This window comes from Hydra vulgaris, chromosome 13 (assembly GCF_038396675.1).
Source record: "Hydra vulgaris chromosome 13, alternate assembly HydraT2T_AEP".
Classification (NCBI taxonomy): Eukaryota; Metazoa; Cnidaria; class Hydrozoa; order Anthoathecata; family Hydridae; genus Hydra; species Hydra vulgaris.
Window position 1 is genome coordinate 27,960,834 of NC_088932.1, and position 20,383 is coordinate 27,981,216.

A 20,383-nucleotide genomic window follows, 5' to 3' on the forward strand; every position below is an offset into this window, starting at 1 on the left:
ATTTACCCTTAGGTGCGTCTGATCAGGGTTTGATCTCTCTATTATCTCATTCCTTTTCATCATCAGAATCTCTCTATTATTCTTTTCATCAATCTTACAGGCAAATCTGTTATTCCACCTCACCATTAGTCCATTGCTTGACTTTCTTATCACTCTAGCTTCTGTATCCAAAGTAATTTCCTGTTTAGACTCTTCTACAGCTTGTGGTCTGGACAACATACCTGTTATAGTCTTGCAGAAGTGTTCTCCGGAGCTGTCATCTGTACTTCCAAAACTATTTAACAGGTGCTCATCAGAATCTTGTTTTCCAGCCTGCTGGAAAGCGGCATCTGTTATCCCTATTTTCAAAAAATTTAGAGAGCAATCTGACTAGTCTAACTACGGTCTCATTAGTCTTCTTACTATCATGAGCAAGATAGTATTGATTGAGCAAGATAGATTTTGAGTCTTTAATTAACAAACACCTAATCTCTCATCTTAAATCTAATAACTTACTTTCTGATCATCAATATGGATTTTGATCTTCTCGTTTTACTGCTGATTTGTTTATGGTAATAACTGATAGATTTTATTGGGCATTAGATAGATGTGTAGAGGCTAAGGCCATTGCTCTTGACATTTCTAAAGTTTTTGATAAAGTTTGGCATGCTGCTCTTCTCCATAAGCTCTCTTCCTTTGGGGCCCTGTCCTTGGCTAAAAATGAGTATATTATAAGATTTAGCAGGGTTTGATAGCCGGGGCTAACAACTCCCTGCTAAATAACAATGTATTATAATTTTATACTATTTATTAAATACTGGCATACATTTATATATTTTTAAACTCCAATTTACTTTTGTAATTAACCACTATTAAGTTATGAGTCACTTTAAAATAGAGAATAAGTTTAAAAACAAGGAAACATATAACTGAAGACTTAAAAAGTTGTAAGTTGTATAAAAAAGAAAAACATGGCCAAGAGTTGTAAGGTTTTTTTGCTGTGCAAGGTAAAAAACTGGATTAATAAAAGTTTTTATAGCATGAAGGGACAGATACAGTAAAAGTATGCAACTTGTTGAGTAAATAACCAAGCAAGAATGAGTTTTGGTTTATCCTTATAGAGATAATAGCTTGTTTGGGCATTGACCATGATTGTAATTGTAGAAAAAAGAAAGAAATGCAACCTTACAACAATGGGAGAATGGCTCAAGCTTGGCAGATAAAGCAGGTCTGGTTACATTTACAATTTGTTTTTAGACATTGTCTAAGAGTAAGAGGGTTGTTATTCATCAATATAGGAATGCCAACAATATGGAACCGCTTATTTAGAAGTTAATTAAAAGTTTAGCAAAAATTGAAAAGAGTTCTGGAGAACACTTTTTTAAGACTATGATGGAAATCTATTCTGGAGCACAAACTGTAGAAGTGTTTAATTGAAAATTAACTTTAACATTGAAAGCCAGAGTGATTTCGATGTTTAACAATCAGTTAATCTGTTTAACTGTCAGGAAGAGTATGGCCTATATTCAATAGTCATAGAGTTCAATAGTTCAATAGAGTATGGCCTATATTCAATAAGTTAATAATAATAAAGTTACAATAGAGTATGGCCTATATTCAATAGTTCAATAGAGTATGGTCTATATTCAATAGTCATAGAGTTCAATAGTTCAATAGAGTATGGCCTATATTCAATAAGTTAATAATAATAAAGTTACAATAGAGTATGGCCTATATTCAATAGTTCAATAGAGTATGGCCTATATTCAATAGTCAAACTAGAGTATGATTTCTTTGCAAATAACTGCTTCATTCTGTGGAGAAGTATAAAGATCAGACCCATGAATTAGAGATTAAATGTTAAACTTACTTTAGTTAATAATGTTATTGAAGACTAACCAAAAGTCTCTAGAACCTAACATCTGAGATAAAAAACAAGATTTAGTAAAATGAGAATAACAGAGCTGAACATCACACAGGACTTTTATGCATTGGTTTCTTGCAATAATAAATTAACATTTGTTCTTAAGAGAGATGTTCTTGTAAAAAAGATGAAAAATATGATTAATGTTTAATAAAGCAACTGCTCAAGATAGTGAAAAATGTGGAGTAGAAAGAGGCTCCCGTGTCACTTACTGTTCTTTATATCCTGTAACTTCAAGGGTTTCCTAAAAGGTTTTTTGGCCTATACTCTTTTTAGTTGACATTATTGATATTCCTGAAATTCTCACATCTATGGTGGCATTGTTCGCTGATGATATTACCATTTGTTCTTGTCTTGATAAGAAGCCAGCACTCTCTGATTTCTTGGAGGGGGCATTTGAGCTTGAAAAGGATCTCACTTCTGCTACAGCATGGGACTCTTATGGCTGGTGAACTTTAACTCAGATAAATCTCATTTTTTTCCGTATATCATTATCGTAATATTGTAGATCTTTCTATATTTATGAACGGTAATGTGATTGATAAGTTATCTACCCTTCATCTTCTATGATTAACTCTTACTTCTGGTCTTTCTTATATCAATATATCAAATCAATTACAAAATTAGTATCCACCAAGGTTGCATCTCTTTATGGTGCTTGTCTTTATCTTACTCAGGATTCTATTCTTTATCTTTTTAAATCTTAAATTTGTTCTTGTATGGAATACTGTTGCCATATCTGGGGTGGATTTTTCAATGGTTTCCTTTCTTTTTTAGACAAGGTGCAAAAATGCATGGTAAACATAGTTGGACCTGCTTTTGCAGCCAACCTCCAATCATTATCACATCATCATAATGTTGCTTCTCTTTCTCTTTTTTATAAATACTATAATGGGCACTGCTTTAAAGAGCTAGCATGCCATCTACTAAAATTCAGTCTCCTGTAACCTGTCATTCTATTAAGTCTCATCCTTTTACTGTGAATGTTCCTAAATTCTCCAAAAATTCTTATTTGTCTAGTTTTTTTCTTCAAAAATCAGTTCTTTGGAATTTGCTTCCTTTAATTTGTGTTCTAGATTCATATAATTTGTAATCTTTTAAGTCGTCTGTCAATTTTTAGCTTGCTCTATATACTTCTTTTTTTTTCTTCCAGTTACTTTCAGCTCTAATAGTAATTGCTTGCAGCCTTATTGGAAATAAAGATGTTCAAAAAGAAAATAAGAAAAAAAAATCTTATTACTTAAATCGCTACTAATACCATTAGTAATTAGTGATCATTTCCACCATGGTTTAACACATTATCTACACAAAATTATCAATAATATAAAATCATATATTATTGGTAATTTTGTGTAGATAATGTGTTATTAAAAAATTCTATATTCTATATCTATAAAAAATATCTATAAATCATATAAAAAACATCTATAAAAAGACTGAGATTAATTAATTACATTAATCATTTTAGTTTTAAAAAAAAAAAAAACATAATAAAATTTATCCATTAATAAATTGCATGGACTGGTTTTCTGATTAGGTCAAATTATCATATATTAGATATAATAAAAAAATATAGAAAATAGTTTAACTATTTTAACTTAAAGATCTAAGATATGAATCTTAACTGTAAAAGTTAGTTACTGTAAGACATTAGAATCATGATTCAACCTAGATATAATGGAAATAAAGAAGTAAAGAAAATTTAACCAAGTTTTTTAATTTACCAACCAAAATTTTTAAATTTAAATTAAAAATTTTGGAAATAAAGAAGTAAAATTTAAAAATTCACCAATATAATAGGTAATAAAAAGAAAAATCAACTTACTGATGACTTTACTAGTGGTGCCATTTGTTTCAATTAACTATAATTATAAAACCCAACTTAAAATGAGTGACAAATCTTTTATAATAAATAACAAAATCACATAAAATTTTTATACCATCAAATGAAACTTTTTCATTGAAATATTAATTCAAAAAAATTTGTAATTTGATTAAAAATATTGATTACAAAAACTATAATGCATTTAAAATGTAACATGCAGCTTAATATTTTCATTATCTTCATATCTAAATAGAAAAATACAAACTGCAACTTTACAACACCTTAGTAACTAATTAAACAAGTTTTGTTTTAAAACACTGCTTAGGTAACCGTATAACTTCATAGTATCAAGATGATATAGATATAGTATAGATAAACACAAATTATTAAACTAAAAATAAAGATAAATTATAAATTTAAACCTTTTAAAACATATAAGCTGTGACATAAAAACAAATTATAATATTGCTATTTGATTTTAAACATTTTGAATTTAAAAAAAATGTTTAAATTGAAACAAAACAAAAAAAGAAGCTCATTTAAAGTTTTTTAAAAGTTTGTTAGTAAAATAAACTTTATAAAACCTGTAATCCTTTAATAGGTACGCGTAAATCCGATCTTAACGGAACTTCTTCAACCAAATTTTGTGTCACACTTTGTTCAGTATTTTTCAAAGTGGCATAGCATGAAAATGTTTTGCTGCGTTATTTTTTTAGAAATTTTTTATCAACATAGATTTTTTTTGAATGAATAGTTTAACTTTAATTCTGCATATCTATTTTGTAAAATTTTGTTTATAATGAATTTAGTGTTGTTTAAAAGGTTGTTCGTGCATCAGGTATGTATTAAAGGAATTCTGAGAAATTTTCTTTAAAAAAAACCTCGATTTTGAATATATTAGAGGGTGTTATAGACGCCCTTCTAACGCCTTGCATACTTTATGTATCTTTATTCTACTTTTTAAGACCTGTCTATTGATACCAAGTCTTGAGAATTTTGATAAGAATTGACAAAGTAATGATATTTAAAGTTAAAAAAAACTCTTGACAAAGTAATGATATTTAAAGTTAAAAAAAAATGTTAGTTTAGTATGATTACAATTGTAATACATCTTCTACAAAATAGAAAATGTTTCATTACCTAGCATTTTGAAAATATAAACTACAGTAATTCTGAAAACAGATTTAAAAAAGTACAAAAGTTACATACTATTTATAAACAAATGTATATTCTATGATTATATTGTTTATGATAATGATAATTTAGAGAAATATTGAAGATCAGCTTTAAAGATAGCTTTAGCGATTAGAAATATTATATAAAATATAATAACTTATATAAAATAATATTTCTAATATTATTTTATATAAGTTGCATAAATATTGACCTTACCTTTATATCAACAACAAACAAAAATAATAAAATGTTTATAATCCTACAGCAAACAGGTTAAAATAAACACACACCTATTATTTTGCTCCACCAAATTTGTAGGTTAAATAAACAAATAGGGTATTCCCCTCATAAATTTGTAAGAAATTGGAAATATACTGCTCTCTGTAATAATAAAATAAGCATAATTTGTGTAGCAATCAGTTCCTAGATGTCACTTTATAAAATATACTGTAAAATGTCAATTTAAGTGAAATTTATTATTCACACCTATTATTTTGCTCGCCACTGTATATAAACATGTGATATATTTTTACAATATAATTTTGGTAAATCACAATATAAAAATTACAAACAGAGAAGACTTTAGTCATGCGCCAATAAATATTGAGCCTTATGTCAACATTGGTCCAAAAAAAAAAATTTGTCAAGTCCTGAGTAAAAAAATATATATAATAAAAAATATATAAATAAGTTAAATTCCCTGACAAATTGCGTGCTTATAATAGGAAATATTTTTTCATGCTGATAGCACACTATGTATCCTTGCATGATAGTTATGACTTCTTTATATTTTAAGTGTATGCACTTAAAATATAAAGAAGTCATTACATATATATATATATATATATATATATATATATATATATATATATATATATATATATATATATATATATATATATATATATACACTTAGGCTTCATGTTTTAAAATATCAAAAAATAATTATTTTTTTTTTAAATCCATTGAATATGCACCAAAAAAAAAAAGTGAAAACTATTTAGTGTGTATTTTTTATAACTTATCTAAAATAATTATTTATTGATTGAAGGTGAGTATTGTGAAACTAAATTATCTGAAACTGTTGTTAGGACTGTTGTAAATACTATTAAGTATTTAAAAATAATTAAAAAATAAACAATAGTACTTTATGATTGGTGAAAATTGATTCTTAACAGTAGTCTCATCAAAATTTTTTGCAGACTGAGGTAGGTAAGGCTTCTTAGCCATTGTGAAGATATTTTATCTAAGAAAAAATTCTAGTTCAAATTCTCAAATTTAGTTGAAATGAAAGGAGGAGCTTGTAAGCTTTCGATGGTAATTTTGCTCTAGATGTGGTTTTTTAATTTTTTATTTGTTTCCCGAAGTTTATAGTTTTTAAGGTTTCAAAGTTAACAAATATTAAAATTGCATAAGTTGTGGTTATTTATTAAAGCATTTTGTTAATTCATTTTAAATCATTTATTTTTATTTTGCTTTATATTGCAAAGTTGCCATCAATTTTTTTTTTTTTTTTTGCTTTATATTGTAAAGATGGCATCTTGCATGTATATTGTACATTGTATATTGCATCATGATAATGTCATCAGTTTTTTTCAGAATTGACATCTTTATTGAAGTAGTGTTATATTTTTTTAAATCAAATGTAACTTATAGAAATCAAATAAAAGTTAACAAAAATTGATAAAATAAAATTTACTTAAGAGTTAAAATATTTTGTTTATGTTAAAGGGCAATAAAGAGTGGTATGAGCTGCAAGATCTTCATGTAAAAGATATTTTACCACCTATGATTACTTTATCAGAAAGTTATATTCAGGTAATTGTTATTGTTAGTTTTAAAACTAAAAGTTAAATGCTGCAAATGTTACTGTGTTATACACAGTGATTTATTGACCTGGTATAGGTATGGATTTTTATTGAATTATTTATATTAATTGCAAACTTAGCTAGATGTGTAAAAGTTCTTTCTAGTTTTCACAGGACTTCCAACTAACTCACTCCCAACAAGGCTGCAAGCAAACATTATTACGTTTGGAGTTACTAGAAAAAAATAATAGAGTTAAAGAGCAAGACAACAGAAGACTTGTAAAGTTGTAAACTTGTAGTCAGGAAAACATGAAAATGGGAGAGAAATGTGCATGTAAAAAAACTAGATAAATAAAAGTTTTTTTATAGAAGCGTCTTGGCTGAATGATGATTCAAGGTAAAGTGAGTTTTGTTGATGGAGCTAGAGATGATAGCTTGTTTGATGCAGCAACCATGATTACTATTTGTAGAAAAGAGAAAGAGATGCAACTTTACAATAATGGAAGAGTAGCTCAAGCTTGGCAAATTGAGTAGGTCCAACTACATTAACAATTTGTTTTTTTGACTAGAAAAGAAAAAGCATCATTAGAAGTACCAGTCCAAATATGAAAACAATTTTTTTCAAATATGAAAACAGTTATTTACTGCAAACAACTATGACAATATTGTTGATATTCCTTTAATGATGAATGGCAACCTTCTCACTACCACTACTTTACATCTTTGATTATTATTTGCCACTAACCTCTCATGGAAACTATATATACAAATAATTTCAAATTTAGCATCTGCAAAGGATAATTCTCTATAGTGCGCAAGCCATTTTTTTTCTCCTGATTCCATTCTTTATATCTACAATTCTCTTATTTATCCCTGTGTGGAATACAAGTAAAGTAGTGGTAGTGAGAGAGTTGCCATTCATCAATAAAGTAAAATCAACAATATTGTGATAGTTGTTTGCAGTAAATAAATAAGTTTTGTTGAAGTTAAAGTTTACAAGTCACTGCAAGCCCCATGATGTCACAGAAGAAAGATCAGATTCAAGATCTGCTGACTGTTCTAAGCAATCAAAAAGAGAAGACTTTATTTCAAGACTGGAATATAAAGTTAAGTCGCCAGCAAATAGAGCCATTTTAGATGTAAGATTGTCAGGAAGTTCATTAATATAGATGAGAAACAATACATAGTCAAGAATAAAACTATGTGTTACCCTAGATTTTACTGGAAATGAAGAAGAGTGTTGGCCTTCAAAGATGATTTTAATACTGTGGTCAGAAGAAATGACTTAATAATCTCAAAAACTTTCCAGATACACCATATAAAGCAAGCATATGGACAAGATCAGCATGCCAAACTTTTTCGAAAGTTTCTGAGGTGTCAAGAGCAATAGCTCTTGCCTTGCCGCTTCCATCGAATGCATGATACATCTTACAGTTAGTTATTGCAATAACTGCAAGTCTAAAGAGAAGATCAAAATCTGTATTGATAGTCAGAGAGTATTAGACTCGAGATAAGATTTTAGAAACTTGTTGATTAAAGACTTAAAGACCTTGCTAATAAAAGAGAGAAAATTAATCAGAGGATAGATAGAGGGTTAGAATGTTGTCCAAATTTTAATTGCAACCACAGTTGTAATTTCCAACAGACAGAAAAATAAGATTCAGTCAAGCACTTGTTTAATAGTTAAGAGAGTTGAATTGAAGAGAGTTCTGAAGAACGCTTTTGACAGTAGACTATGACAGGAGTGTTGTCTGAATCACAAGTCGCAGAAGAGTTTAATTGAGAAATGACTTTAGTAGCGGAAACTGGAGTGATTGGGATGTCTAACAATAGGTAAACTAGAATGGCAGGAAGACTATGGCTTAACTCAACAAATTAGTTATGGAGTGTTAAGCTTAACCCATAAATTAGATATGGAATGTTTAACTTACCTTTGTTAATGACACTGTTGGAGAATTTCCAAAAGTGTCTATAACCTAACTTCTGAGATGAGATGCGAAATTTAGTAAACTGGGAATAATAGAGATTAGCATCAAACAGCACTTTTTTACATTAGTTTCTTGCAATAATAAAAAGATATTGATTCTCCAAGAGAGTTGTTCTTGTGGAAAAGATAAAAAAATTAATTACGATTAGATAAAGCAGCTGCACAAGAAGGTGAAAACCATCAGAATGAGGTTTGACTTAAAACTGGTGAGAAGGACTTAAAGCTTCTATACCTACAGGAAACCATAAGATTATTCAGGATGTGCATTTATCAGTAGAGAGACAAAAGATGTTAGCCTAAGGACTGTCAAAAAGAAATTCAGGACAAGAATCCCAGTCAGCTTTAGGGTAAGTAAATAGTGCAATGATAGGGTTCGAAAGATAGTGCTAGGATAGAGTCCAAAGAAGATATACGAAATAAAAGATTTATTGATTTCATTGCAACTACCTAAAGGAGAACAAGGAAAAATTGCAAACTAGTTTCAGAGACAAGACACAAATAAAAGAGTGAAGGTAAGGGGTTAAAGTTGTTAGGAAAATGAATAACAAAGTTAACCAAATAAAACCAAAAACTGTTACCAAACAAAATATAAATTTACCAATTATAACAGTATTGACTGAGGGGTAAAGAGAAAGGGCTTAATCAATTTGGTCAGAAATTATATCTTAAAAAGTGCAGTGTTTAAAAGAGGGAGAATGATAAAGAATAAAGAGAGGTGATTGAGTAAGACCGAAGCAGAAGCACATAAAAGAGTGGCCAGAGAATTCCAGCCTTTTTTTTTTTTTTTGACAATTAGGTGAATTGATGCGTAACTGTATGCCCAAGCCAAGCATGTGACTATTTGGATCTTTGCAAATTAAAGGATAATAGCCATCAATGCTAAGATTGGAAGAAGAAACAGCTAAATTCAAATTATTCTCACAAAGAGCAAGTAAGTCTGGTAAATATTGAGGTAAAATTCAACTGAGGAAAAGTTTCTTCAAAGACCACGAGTATTAGATATATTAAAATATTTTTTATGTTTTTATTATTATGTTTTTTTAAATTTAATATATTAGGGTACTTTGGTCATGGTTTTTCTTTAGTTAAAGAAAAAACTTATATAGAGCATGGTACCCTAAGTAATGAACAATGCAGTTGCCTCAATCCTACTAATTAACCTAAAATCTTAGCCTGGGGCATCTTATGTGACCTCAGCAATGCATACCAAAAGTACTAACAGAAACACCATTACATTGTTATATTAAAATATCTGAGTACTGTTACTGCTTAGATATTTTACAGCAGTTGATGGAAATGGTTTCTCTGAAAGCTGCCACAGAATTAGAGAAACCTCGCTATCAGCTAGCTTCAGAACCATTATACTGGGTTTTAGAGCTGTACCCTTATTAGAAGATAACAGGAAGAGGTCCATAGCCACTATCAAGGAAGCCAAGGTATGAGTAGAGTCAAGAAGATCCAGTATTCATTATCCTCAGGAAACAATGTAACACTGGTTTACATATGCACCAGCCTAATAGATGAAGAAGGGGTATTAGGCTGGTCAAGAGAATTATCCTGCTTGCTATAACTAAACTTTTGAATAACTAGTTTCAGACTTGGTCTTGTGGCGCGGGGCTCCATCGTGCATAAAGATTTTATTCTTCGTCATTGGGGAACCACTTGTAAAGTTGAAAAGCAAACCGAAAAAACCCCATAGAGTAATAAATAATAGAATCAAACTTCAAAATATGTGAGTAAATGCATGAAGTGTAATGGATTTTATGGTATAATTTTTATAATTCCTTTTTTCCAGTCATCCTTGCCAAACTTTTTGTATTTGTTTGCCCATTTCAAGCGTTTTTTAACCATAGTTGGTGTTAATTTAGGTTTTTGAGTTTGTCTACAAGAAGTTAGTCCAAGCATCTATGCACCGCGTGATTCCAGTCTAATAATATGTATATATATATATATATATATATATATATATATATATATATATATATATATATATATATATATATCCAGTTATATATATTATTCAGGTGGACCGAGATCCAACATGAACTGCCTCTTTTTGATTTTGATGAAACTTAATGGATTGGTTTATATTAAATTTCAGCATAAAATCTTTTGCGGTTCATTAGACATGGTCATTTGAAATTTCGGAATTTTCCTAAGATAACAACTTTAGCAATAAAAATATGTTTTGTTCATACTTTGAAGTTGTTCAAAGTATGAACAAAATAATAATATGTTCAAAAATTTAATACCCAGTTTTCGATGGTAGCAACGATGGTAGGATTTGTAGAAAAAAAGAAAGATGTGCAGTCTTTTAATAATGGCACAAAAGTTCAAGCTTGGCAACAAGAGCAGGTTTAGCAACAGTCTAGCCATTTTGAACCTATAAGAGATCAATAGAAGAACTCAATAGAAGAATTCATTGAAAGAACTACTTAAAGTATGACTATATCAAATATTTTTTTTGTATTCCATACAAGGACAGATTGAAATTTGATAGAGATAAAAAATGGGTTTCAAAGTTATTTTTTCACTCTTGAATTTTTTATAAGTAAAAAGAATCCCTTTAAAATACAGCACAGACATTTTAATAATTTACCTAAAAACACAAAATTGGTAACTACATATTGAAATCAAATTGTTTAATTAAAAAATGGCTGATCCATCGTTGCATATTTCCAGTTTATATCATGGTATATATTTACTACGGGAATGTTGTTAGAAGCACAAGCTGTTGAAAAGTTTAAGTAAAAAGTAATCATAGCAATAGAAGCTGAAGTGATTTGGATGTATTATCTTTTTCCAGATATATATCCGGAATGCCGGTTATTTTTTTTTTAATTTTTAGTTTTTCCGGGTTTCCAAATCGTTTTCCGTAAATACAAATTTAAATATATATTTTTGCAATATATTTGTTTTTTGTAAAATGTTTGTTTTTGCAATTTACTTGTTTTTGCAATATATTTGATTTTGCTATATATTTGATTTTGCAATATATTTGTTTTTATAATATATTTATATTTATTAATTTTAAATATTGATATATCTATGCATATGTATATTTGTTTTCTCTATTGCTCAGGTCAGTTCAAACACCGCAGATTACCTGCATCAAATATTACAAAAATATTTGTTTCTAAAAATTGAAAAAATTTAGACAAATATAAGGAATTTAAATTCCGGATTTATTCTTTGCTAAATGTTTTTAAAATTTTCAAAATATGGATGATTATTTTTTGGATGTTTAATAATGGTTCAACCTGTTTCTCTGGGATATCAGGAAAGTGTAGGAATGTTAGGCTTTTGCACAATTGTTACACAGTTAAAAATTTAACAAAACTCTGCATAGATTTCATGCAATAATAAAAATGCTAAGAAAACCTGATGATTTCTTTTTCTACCTGGGATGAAGGAAAACTCGAGACCAACGAGTAGGAATAAAAGTTCGCTGAATCTAGGAGATTACAAAAAAGGCGCAATTTTTACTAGAGAGATGATAAATGTCAAACAAAATGAATTCCAGTTAGCTTTAAGGTAGTAGTAAGAAATGTGTTTAAGGTAGTAGTAAGATATGATGTGGTGAGTTTGTTGCGAAAAAAGTACGAGATAAAAGTTTAAGTGAAGCTATAGCATGATCTGAAACAAAAAGAGAAACAAGAAGAAACTGAGCCCAATCGAGAGAACAAAATCAAGGAGCATAGTCTGGGCATACGCTTACCTATTAGTTCTTTATTAATACGCAAGTGTTTATTAAACGTATTAATTTTTGTATTGACACACTATTGTGAATTGATTGAGCTCTTGGTTGAGCGAAGCTTTAAGGAGCGTGAGTATTTTAGGTCGGTGTTTAATTTTTAGCCTTTTTCATAAGAAGCGAGTTTTGTAAGGCAGCAGTACATAATTATCATTGCTTTTATTTATTAAATTTAAAGGATTCTGTTTTTTTTTTGTTGTTTTTTTATCAATGAATTTTTTGTTAGTATTAGTTTCTTCATTTTTTATTTTATATGCATTATATTTTTTTAACAAACAATTTTATCAATATTATTGAAAATAATGAAATTTTTTAACTTTTTTTTCAACTTATTTGCGAAGTATTTCCTCTCTAATATAAGAACTTGAATTCACTGAATAACTAACAAGTTCGTACTTATAAGCTTGACCTATAAAGTGACTAAAAAAATTTGTCAAAGAAAATATAATGATATAAAGTGTAAAATTAAATTATGTTTGCATCTTAAGTGTATTTTTACTAATTTAAAAAAATTTGTTTTAGATATGGGAATTACAACTAAAGACTCAACCTGTTATAAAGACAAATCCAAACGATTGAATTATTTTTGTGAAATTTAGTTGCAACCGTATTTTGTTGATTCAGAATATCAAATATTGAATAAAAGTTTTTCTTTCATATTAAATAAAAGTTTCCTTATAATTTTTTTTAAACTTTATTGATAATTGACAAAAAGAAATTTTCCTCAAAAATAGTCCTAAAAATCCGAAAACTAACGTCCATAACCCATAGAGGAATTCTAACTTAAAGTCCGTAACAAATAGTGGAATTCGAACTCCACTCAATTCTTTTTTTCTTTTTTTTTTTGAGAAAAAAAAATCTATTTGAAAAATCTGTAAAAAGTTCTTTGGTAAGTTTCATATTTTTGCTTAATGGCGTAATGGTGGAGAGTTTTGTAACTAGATTGACTGACTTACTCCACAACAAATATTAACTATCGCCTTTCTGTCACATTCTTAAAACAGATCGATCCAACTTTAGAATTGCCTTTAAAATTGAATAGATGTATTAAATATTGTATAGAATATTGATTAATATTAGATGTATAGAATATTGGAGGCCTAAGTTATGAAACTAATGTAAAGCATACAAATATGGAGAATGCTAACGGAAAATTTGTTTGTTAATGTCTACTAATTTTCCTATGTGAAATCCATTTGTATTTTATTTTATTTATAAAGAGCAAAATATATAAAGATAAAATTTGTCTATGTATGAAAATATTCGATCTATCATAATCTAACATGGTGTACTGAGAAAGTTATTAATTACACTTTCTTTCTGATCTTTAAATGCTTCAATAGAACCCCTATTTATAAATTGTAGTTTGTTTTTTTGATAATTTTAAGTCACCCTTGGGGCACCTAAAACATAATATTTTAGGTGCCCTAAGAAGTGAAACTTTCTATATTTAGTCGATCAAAAATATAGTAGGTTAAAAATTCAGTTGATCGAAATCTCAATATGTTGAAAAATTAGTATTTTGTTAAAAAAAGTTACTATTTTGATAAATTTGTTAAAATTAGTATACAGCCGTGGCGCAGTAATTAGAGTACTGAATAAGAACCAAGAGGTCCGTGGTTCTAGCCCAACAAGCGACGTTGGTAAGGAAGGAGACGTAAACTTCCTAGTTCGATATTCTTCCGCGGTGCTCTGTGATAAGATTGTAAGGACTTCTGGGAGCACCTTAATAAGCATAAAAAAGAATTGAAAAAAAGTAGTTTATGGTATAACTCAGTATAAACGTAAAAATGTTGCGTTAAGTTTAAAAACAAAAAGTGTAAAGTTTAAAAAAAAATTATCATAGTCTACAATTTTAGAAAGTTAAAACATTACGTTAAATTATGGGCTATCAGCATGTTATATGGAGAAATATTTTTTTAAGTGTCTCTAATTTTAAGATGATACGCAAATATATATTTGTTTCTATTAACTTAATACAAACGATATATAGGCTAGCGTCTGTTGCAGATAGTTTTACGCAACAGACGCTGGCCTATAACAGGTTAAAAAACGCGCTGTGGTTAGAGTTCTGGCTCAGAACCGAGAGATCCTAGTTCGACGCCGGCTCTAGCCCAATAAGCGATATTGGTAAAGAAAGAGGCGTGAATTCTGTAATAAAATTGTTTGGACTTCTGGGAGTACCTTAATAGCCACAGGAAAAACAAAACAAAAAAAAACCTCTCATCGGCATTTTAAGGTTGCAAATGCAAAGATCTTTAATATTTATGAAAAACAATTTTTTATTTGAATAATAGAAAGTTTCATTCATTAAAAAAAAAAGAATAAAACGAAGAATATGCTTTGAAAGTTAAAAGGTTATGCATATCAACCTATTATTTAATTTTTTTTTTTTTTTAGAGTTCATTATTAATTAAGCCGTGGTGTTTTTTTAGAGTTCATTATTAAGTTGAGCAGCCTTGGCGCAGTAGTAGCGAATTTCCCTTAGAAATAAAGGATCCTCGGTTCAAACCCCACCTTTGGGAAAATTTTGCGACATCGGTAACGAAGGAGGCGTGAACTTTCAATTAAATGCTCATCCGTGGTGCTCTAATAAATAGTTTTTCTAAGCAGTGCTTGAAGTGGACAAAAAAAAGTAACGGCATGGTATTCTGTAAATTAAAAATACTATCCCGCCGAATCATTGTTATATATAGAGAATTATAAAAAGGTGACGGGATGGCATCCCGCCTCACTTCGAGCACTGATTCTAAGTGTTTAATATGTTTTATATGTACCTCAATTGAATTGAAGTCATCCCAAATAGAGTTAGAAAGCAATTTAAAAATTAATGAGTTACTTTTTATAAATCTCCTCAGGGTTGTAATACATTCCAGATATTGAATTGAAAAATGTTATTTTGTTCAAAGATATTAAAATTTGCAAAAAGTTTGAAAGCTTTTATTTTCGCTTTTTAAATCACCGTTAAGCTCAATGGTGAGTGGCCTATATAAAAGATAGTACATGCACACTCAAATTTTCAAAATGATTCCAAGCACAGAAACTGCAGCATAAGTGTGCATAGAAATGAAAATAACCGCTTAAATGGTTTTCTATATGGTAAAAGGTATCACTGAATGTATTAGAATTGGTTGATAATCGACATATCATGAATAAACTCAACAATGATTGAGAAATATTTTGCGAACTTGATTTTGCAAACTAAGAAATTATGTTTGAAGTAAATAAAAAATATATCTATAACATTTTATTCTAGATATGGTCATATTATTTGTAAATGCTTTGGTGGCTATAAAGTAGATGAATTCTTCACAAATGTTTTAGATAGGTAGGAGGGACTTCCCTTCATTTTGTACCATAAGTGATCATGTGTTGACCAAAAAAGAATTGTATTTTGCCAAAACTTCAATGGTACTCTAAGAAAAAATAATAAATAAAATATAAAACTATTTTCAGTTTTAAAAGTTGATTTCAGTAGCAATTTTCTTGAAATTAGTATTACACGATAATTGTTCAAATAAAGTTTTATAACTATTATCCTAAATAAATGTGAATCTCACTTAAAAAGCAAAAGCATAGTCTTTCAAACCTTTTGCAAATTTTAGTATTTTTGAACAAAATGACATTTCCCAATTCAATATCTGGAATGTATTTTAACCTTGAGGAGATTTATAAAAGTAACTCATTGTTAAATTGCTTTTTAACTCTAAATTTAGAATTAATTCAATTAAAGTTAACATATAAAACATATTAAACACTTAGAATATAAAAAACTATTTATTAGATAGCTCTTTAACAATAATAATCTTAACTAATAATGAAATCTAAAAAAAAAAATCAAATAATGGGTTGGTACATTATGCATATACTTTTTAACTTTCAAAAGCATATTTTTCGTTGCATTCATTTTGCAACAGGTGAGAAACGTATTTCAGATTTTTCTATTATTCATATTATAAAAAATCTGATATTGGCTTCCATAGGCATTAAAGATCTTTACATTTGCGACCTTTAAATGTCGATGAGAGGGTTTGTATGTTGTTTTTTTTTCTTCTGTGGTTATTAAGGTGCTCCCAGAAGTCCTAACGGTTTTATCACGCAGCCTCTTTTCTTGCATAATTTTTATTGCCTGTTTATAAGAACAACTTTTATAAAAAAAATTATTATTTTTTCAACGAGTACCTGGGTACCCGCCAGTTCGTCATGTTTTTCGTCAGTATGAACAGGGTATTTTGCTACTAAAAATAATGACTCAAGGCTTTAGCTCAATATGCAACATCGGTATGGAATTCTTTCCTGGTTTCTTTTTTGGTTAAGGCTTCCTTCCTGGCGAGACCTTCGCGGTTAAATGCTCTTCCGCGGAGCTCTGTGATGAGACCGTAAGGACTTCTGGGAGCACCTTAATAACCACAAAAAAAAGCTCGTCGATCCACTCGTGGTGGGTCCGACACTAAAAGAAATACTAAAAACAAATTGTTTTTAAAACTTCCTTGATTAAATAAAACAAAGCCGCGCAACTGTAGTTTTTTTGTAACTTCAAGAAAAATATCTTTTAAAATATAGAGTAAGTTCATAAAGCACATATTTATTTATTTGTCACTATCAATATAAGTTTTTACATTATAACCAAAATAACCTAATATTTATGGTTTCACCAATGTTGACATCAAGTAACATCAAGTTTATCACGCATTTAAAATGTTGAATTGAGTTAATTGTTTTTATTTTACTTGTGAGAAATGAGTTCCACATTCTTAGTCTTCTAAATGTTTAGTAACAATTTTAAAGAAAATGATATACCTAAAGAAACTAAAAAAAAATCTTAAAACAATTGAAAACATAATAGAAATAAAAAAAAAAAGTATTTTTATGATAAAAGTTGCAAAATCAATAACTTTTGCTATAAAAGAAAAAAGAGATAAATCTTTAAAAAAAATGAAATCAATTAATTTCGATTCAATTCAAAGTAACATTGTAATTTCATGTAATGGCAATGAACCACATTAAAGATGTATTTTCAAAATACTTTTGAAACATTTATAATAATGATGTGGCAAAAAAGAACATTTACCCAACAAAATAAAAAAGACATGTTGATTTGTTTTAAAAAACGATCTAATGCTATGCAACTTTTTGGCTATTTAAATCATTAAATAGCCAAAAAGTTCTTAGTTAGTAAACATATATGTTTACAATATTTTCTTCCTATTAAGAAGTTGCCAAGTTTGTAATTTTGCAGATGATTACTCTTTTTGTATTACATGAGGGAAGTCGAACCCAAATTGGTTAGTGGGTTAAAAAACATTTTACTAAACTGAGATGGGCGCACATATAAAAATAAAACAATAAGTTATTCAAAATATTTTTATTATCGTGCAGTATTCAAAATATGCATTTTTACAGTGCCATATGCGACTGTTCATGTTTTACATATATTATAACTACTACAACAATAAACGATAACTATACTGTATTGATAATCACACCCAACACCTTACCTCTTACCTAATCATGAGGGTTAAAATATTATTATAGTTATACTATAAATATGGTTTATTTACAAGCACTACCACATGTATTATTTTAAAATTAATGTGGTTTATTAACAAGCACTACTACATGTATTATTTTAAAATTTGTTTTGTTTTTGAACTTTATTAGAGATTTTGGTAATATCAACAATGTAGTTGACAATCGTAGCTGATTGGTCATGTTTTTATCAAGCAACCTGCTGCGACACTTTTGCCTGGTTTAATTTGGGAAAAAATGATTTGTAGCAGTAAGTAGTACGAAATGCTGATATTATGCACATTGCCATTCGTCTTAAATTAAGAAATCTTAATTATTTAAATATATCTTTATCAAAAATATATATTTAAATATAGCATTATCAAAAATATATCTTCGGCGATATATTTTTATAATGCTCAATATTATTTCCTTCGTAGGGGCATTTTAGCTCTAAGTTTGATTGCAGTTCTATTAGCGCTATTTTTAAATTTGAAGGTGTTGATTCCACCTCTACATTAAATTTGAAGGTGCTGATTCCACCTCTACATTAAAAGAATATTTGAAAGATTTCCTCAGACTTTTGGATGTATGAGAATCTAGTATTGAATTCTTTAAGTAGTTTTGCGATTTCAGTAGAATATTAGAATAATAATGAGAAATGATTCAAACTATTTTACAGTAATTAATTTTCATAAAGATGAATCTTTGTTACAAAGGATTTATATCTTGATAACAATCAGTAATCAACTTTTTTTTTCATCTTGTAACTTCTGATTTAGTTATGAGCAGCCATAGCGCAGTGGTTAGCGCGCTTGCCTCAGAAGCTAGAGATCCGTGGTTCAACGCTAAATCAGAAGCTAGAGATCCGTGGTTCAACGCTAAATCAGAAGCTAGAGATCCGTGGTTCAACGCTAAATCAGAAGCTAGAGATCCGTGGTTCAACGCTAAATCAGAAGCTAGAGATCCGTGGTTCAACGCTAAATCAGAAGCTAGAGATCCGTGGTTCAACGCTAAATCAGAAGCTAGAGATCCGTGGTTCAACGCTAAATCAGAAGCTAGAGATCCGTGGTTCAACGCTAAATCAGAAACTAGAGATCCGTGGTTCAACGCTAAATCAGAAGCTAAAGATCCGTGGTTCAACGCTAAATCAGAAGCTAGAGATCCGTGGTTCAACGCTAAATCAGAAGCTAGAGATCCGTGGTTCAACGCTAAATCAGGGCAAGAATAACATCGGTAAGGAAGGATGCGTGAACGTCTTTTCAAATGTTTATCCGCGGTGCTCTGTGATAATACCACAGAAACTTCTTGGGGCAAAAAAAAATAAAAATAAAAATAAAAAAACATCTATTGAAAACATAAATCTAGAAGCCATTAATCATCCGAAAGTTAACTTATATTATAATCATTATTGCTCATGAAAGTATTAATTTTTTCTCTTAGTTTTCAAAATCGAATTCCTCAGACTTAACCACCGAATTTTATATAATAAATGAGATCGCCGTATTCAGATTCGAGTAAAATATTCTTGAAATTGACGATGCTTCAATTAATTGTTTTCACTTATGCACAAGGATTCTCGAGGTGCAAAAAACAACGTAAAAAATATTTCAAAATTATTTGAAATTGTTCCCAAAGTTTTTATGTGATCGAAAATTAATTTAAAAGTACCAACATTTTTTCCAACAATTGAAGGGGCTCTATCTGTTACGATACCGACAAGATTTTTTCAATTTATTTGACGACTTTGCACGCAATTTAATATCCCTTGCTTAGCATCTTTAATATCTTTTCTGATTGCATTATTTTTCAAGATACTAGAAATCTGGCATTGACAATGCTGTTTGATTGTGCAGTTTGTTTATAAAATATATTTTGTTGAGACTTTAAATTGTTCTTCAAAGATTGCAATAAGTTTGTCAATTTCACAGTGTCTTTTTAAGTTGTATAATTTTAAAATTGTAATTGTATGACGACAAATCAAACATACATTGTCAAAAAGGACGAATTTTCCTATTTACTCTTCTATTTTCATCTTCAAGTTTTCTTTTCTTTTTTTAACATTTCTTTCAGCCAGATGAATAAATAAAGTATCTAATAAAAATAAATACGATAATTACACGATGAAAAAAACGATATTATAAACTAATGATGCGACTAGCGAACAAAATCTCCTAAAGTTTGACCGTTGATTTAAGGAAATAAAATGCTTTTTCCTGTGTTTTCTTAACAAATGTGAGCTGATACTTTTGAAAGCAACAAAAACGCATAATTTGAGTTGCAACACAAATATACTGTTTTATACATCAAATTAAACATTTTGGAGGTTAGAATTTTAAACGCTTGGTTAGCTTGAGTTTTCTAAATAAACAATACCTTGATTATTCCTTTACAATTAATAATAAATTCACAATAACAATAA

General features: G+C 28.9%; 2 protein-coding genes across 2 annotated transcripts in view; both read left to right on the plus strand.

Moving 5' to 3' along the window:
- Positions 1–13,098, plus strand: part of LOC100203679 (ubiquitin carboxyl-terminal hydrolase 39) — a 123,673-nt gene extending 110,575 nt beyond the window's left edge. The window contains exons 20-21 of the mRNA XM_065816519.1: positions 6,636–6,722; positions 12,976–13,098. Of these exons, the coding sequence (XP_065672591.1) occupies positions 6,636–6,722; positions 12,976–13,032 (144 nt within the window). The 3' untranslated portion in view covers positions 13,033–13,098. The remainder of the gene's footprint in view (positions 1–6,635; positions 6,723–12,975) is intronic.
- Positions 13,099–18,745: 5,647 nt separating this feature from the next.
- Positions 18,746–19,192, plus strand: LOC136089773 (uncharacterized). Its single transcript, XM_065815860.1, has one exon. The coding sequence runs from the start codon at positions 18,746–18,748 to the stop codon at positions 19,190–19,192; it is 447 nt and encodes a 148-aa protein (XP_065671932.1).
- Positions 19,193–20,383: the final 1,191 nt, after the last annotated feature.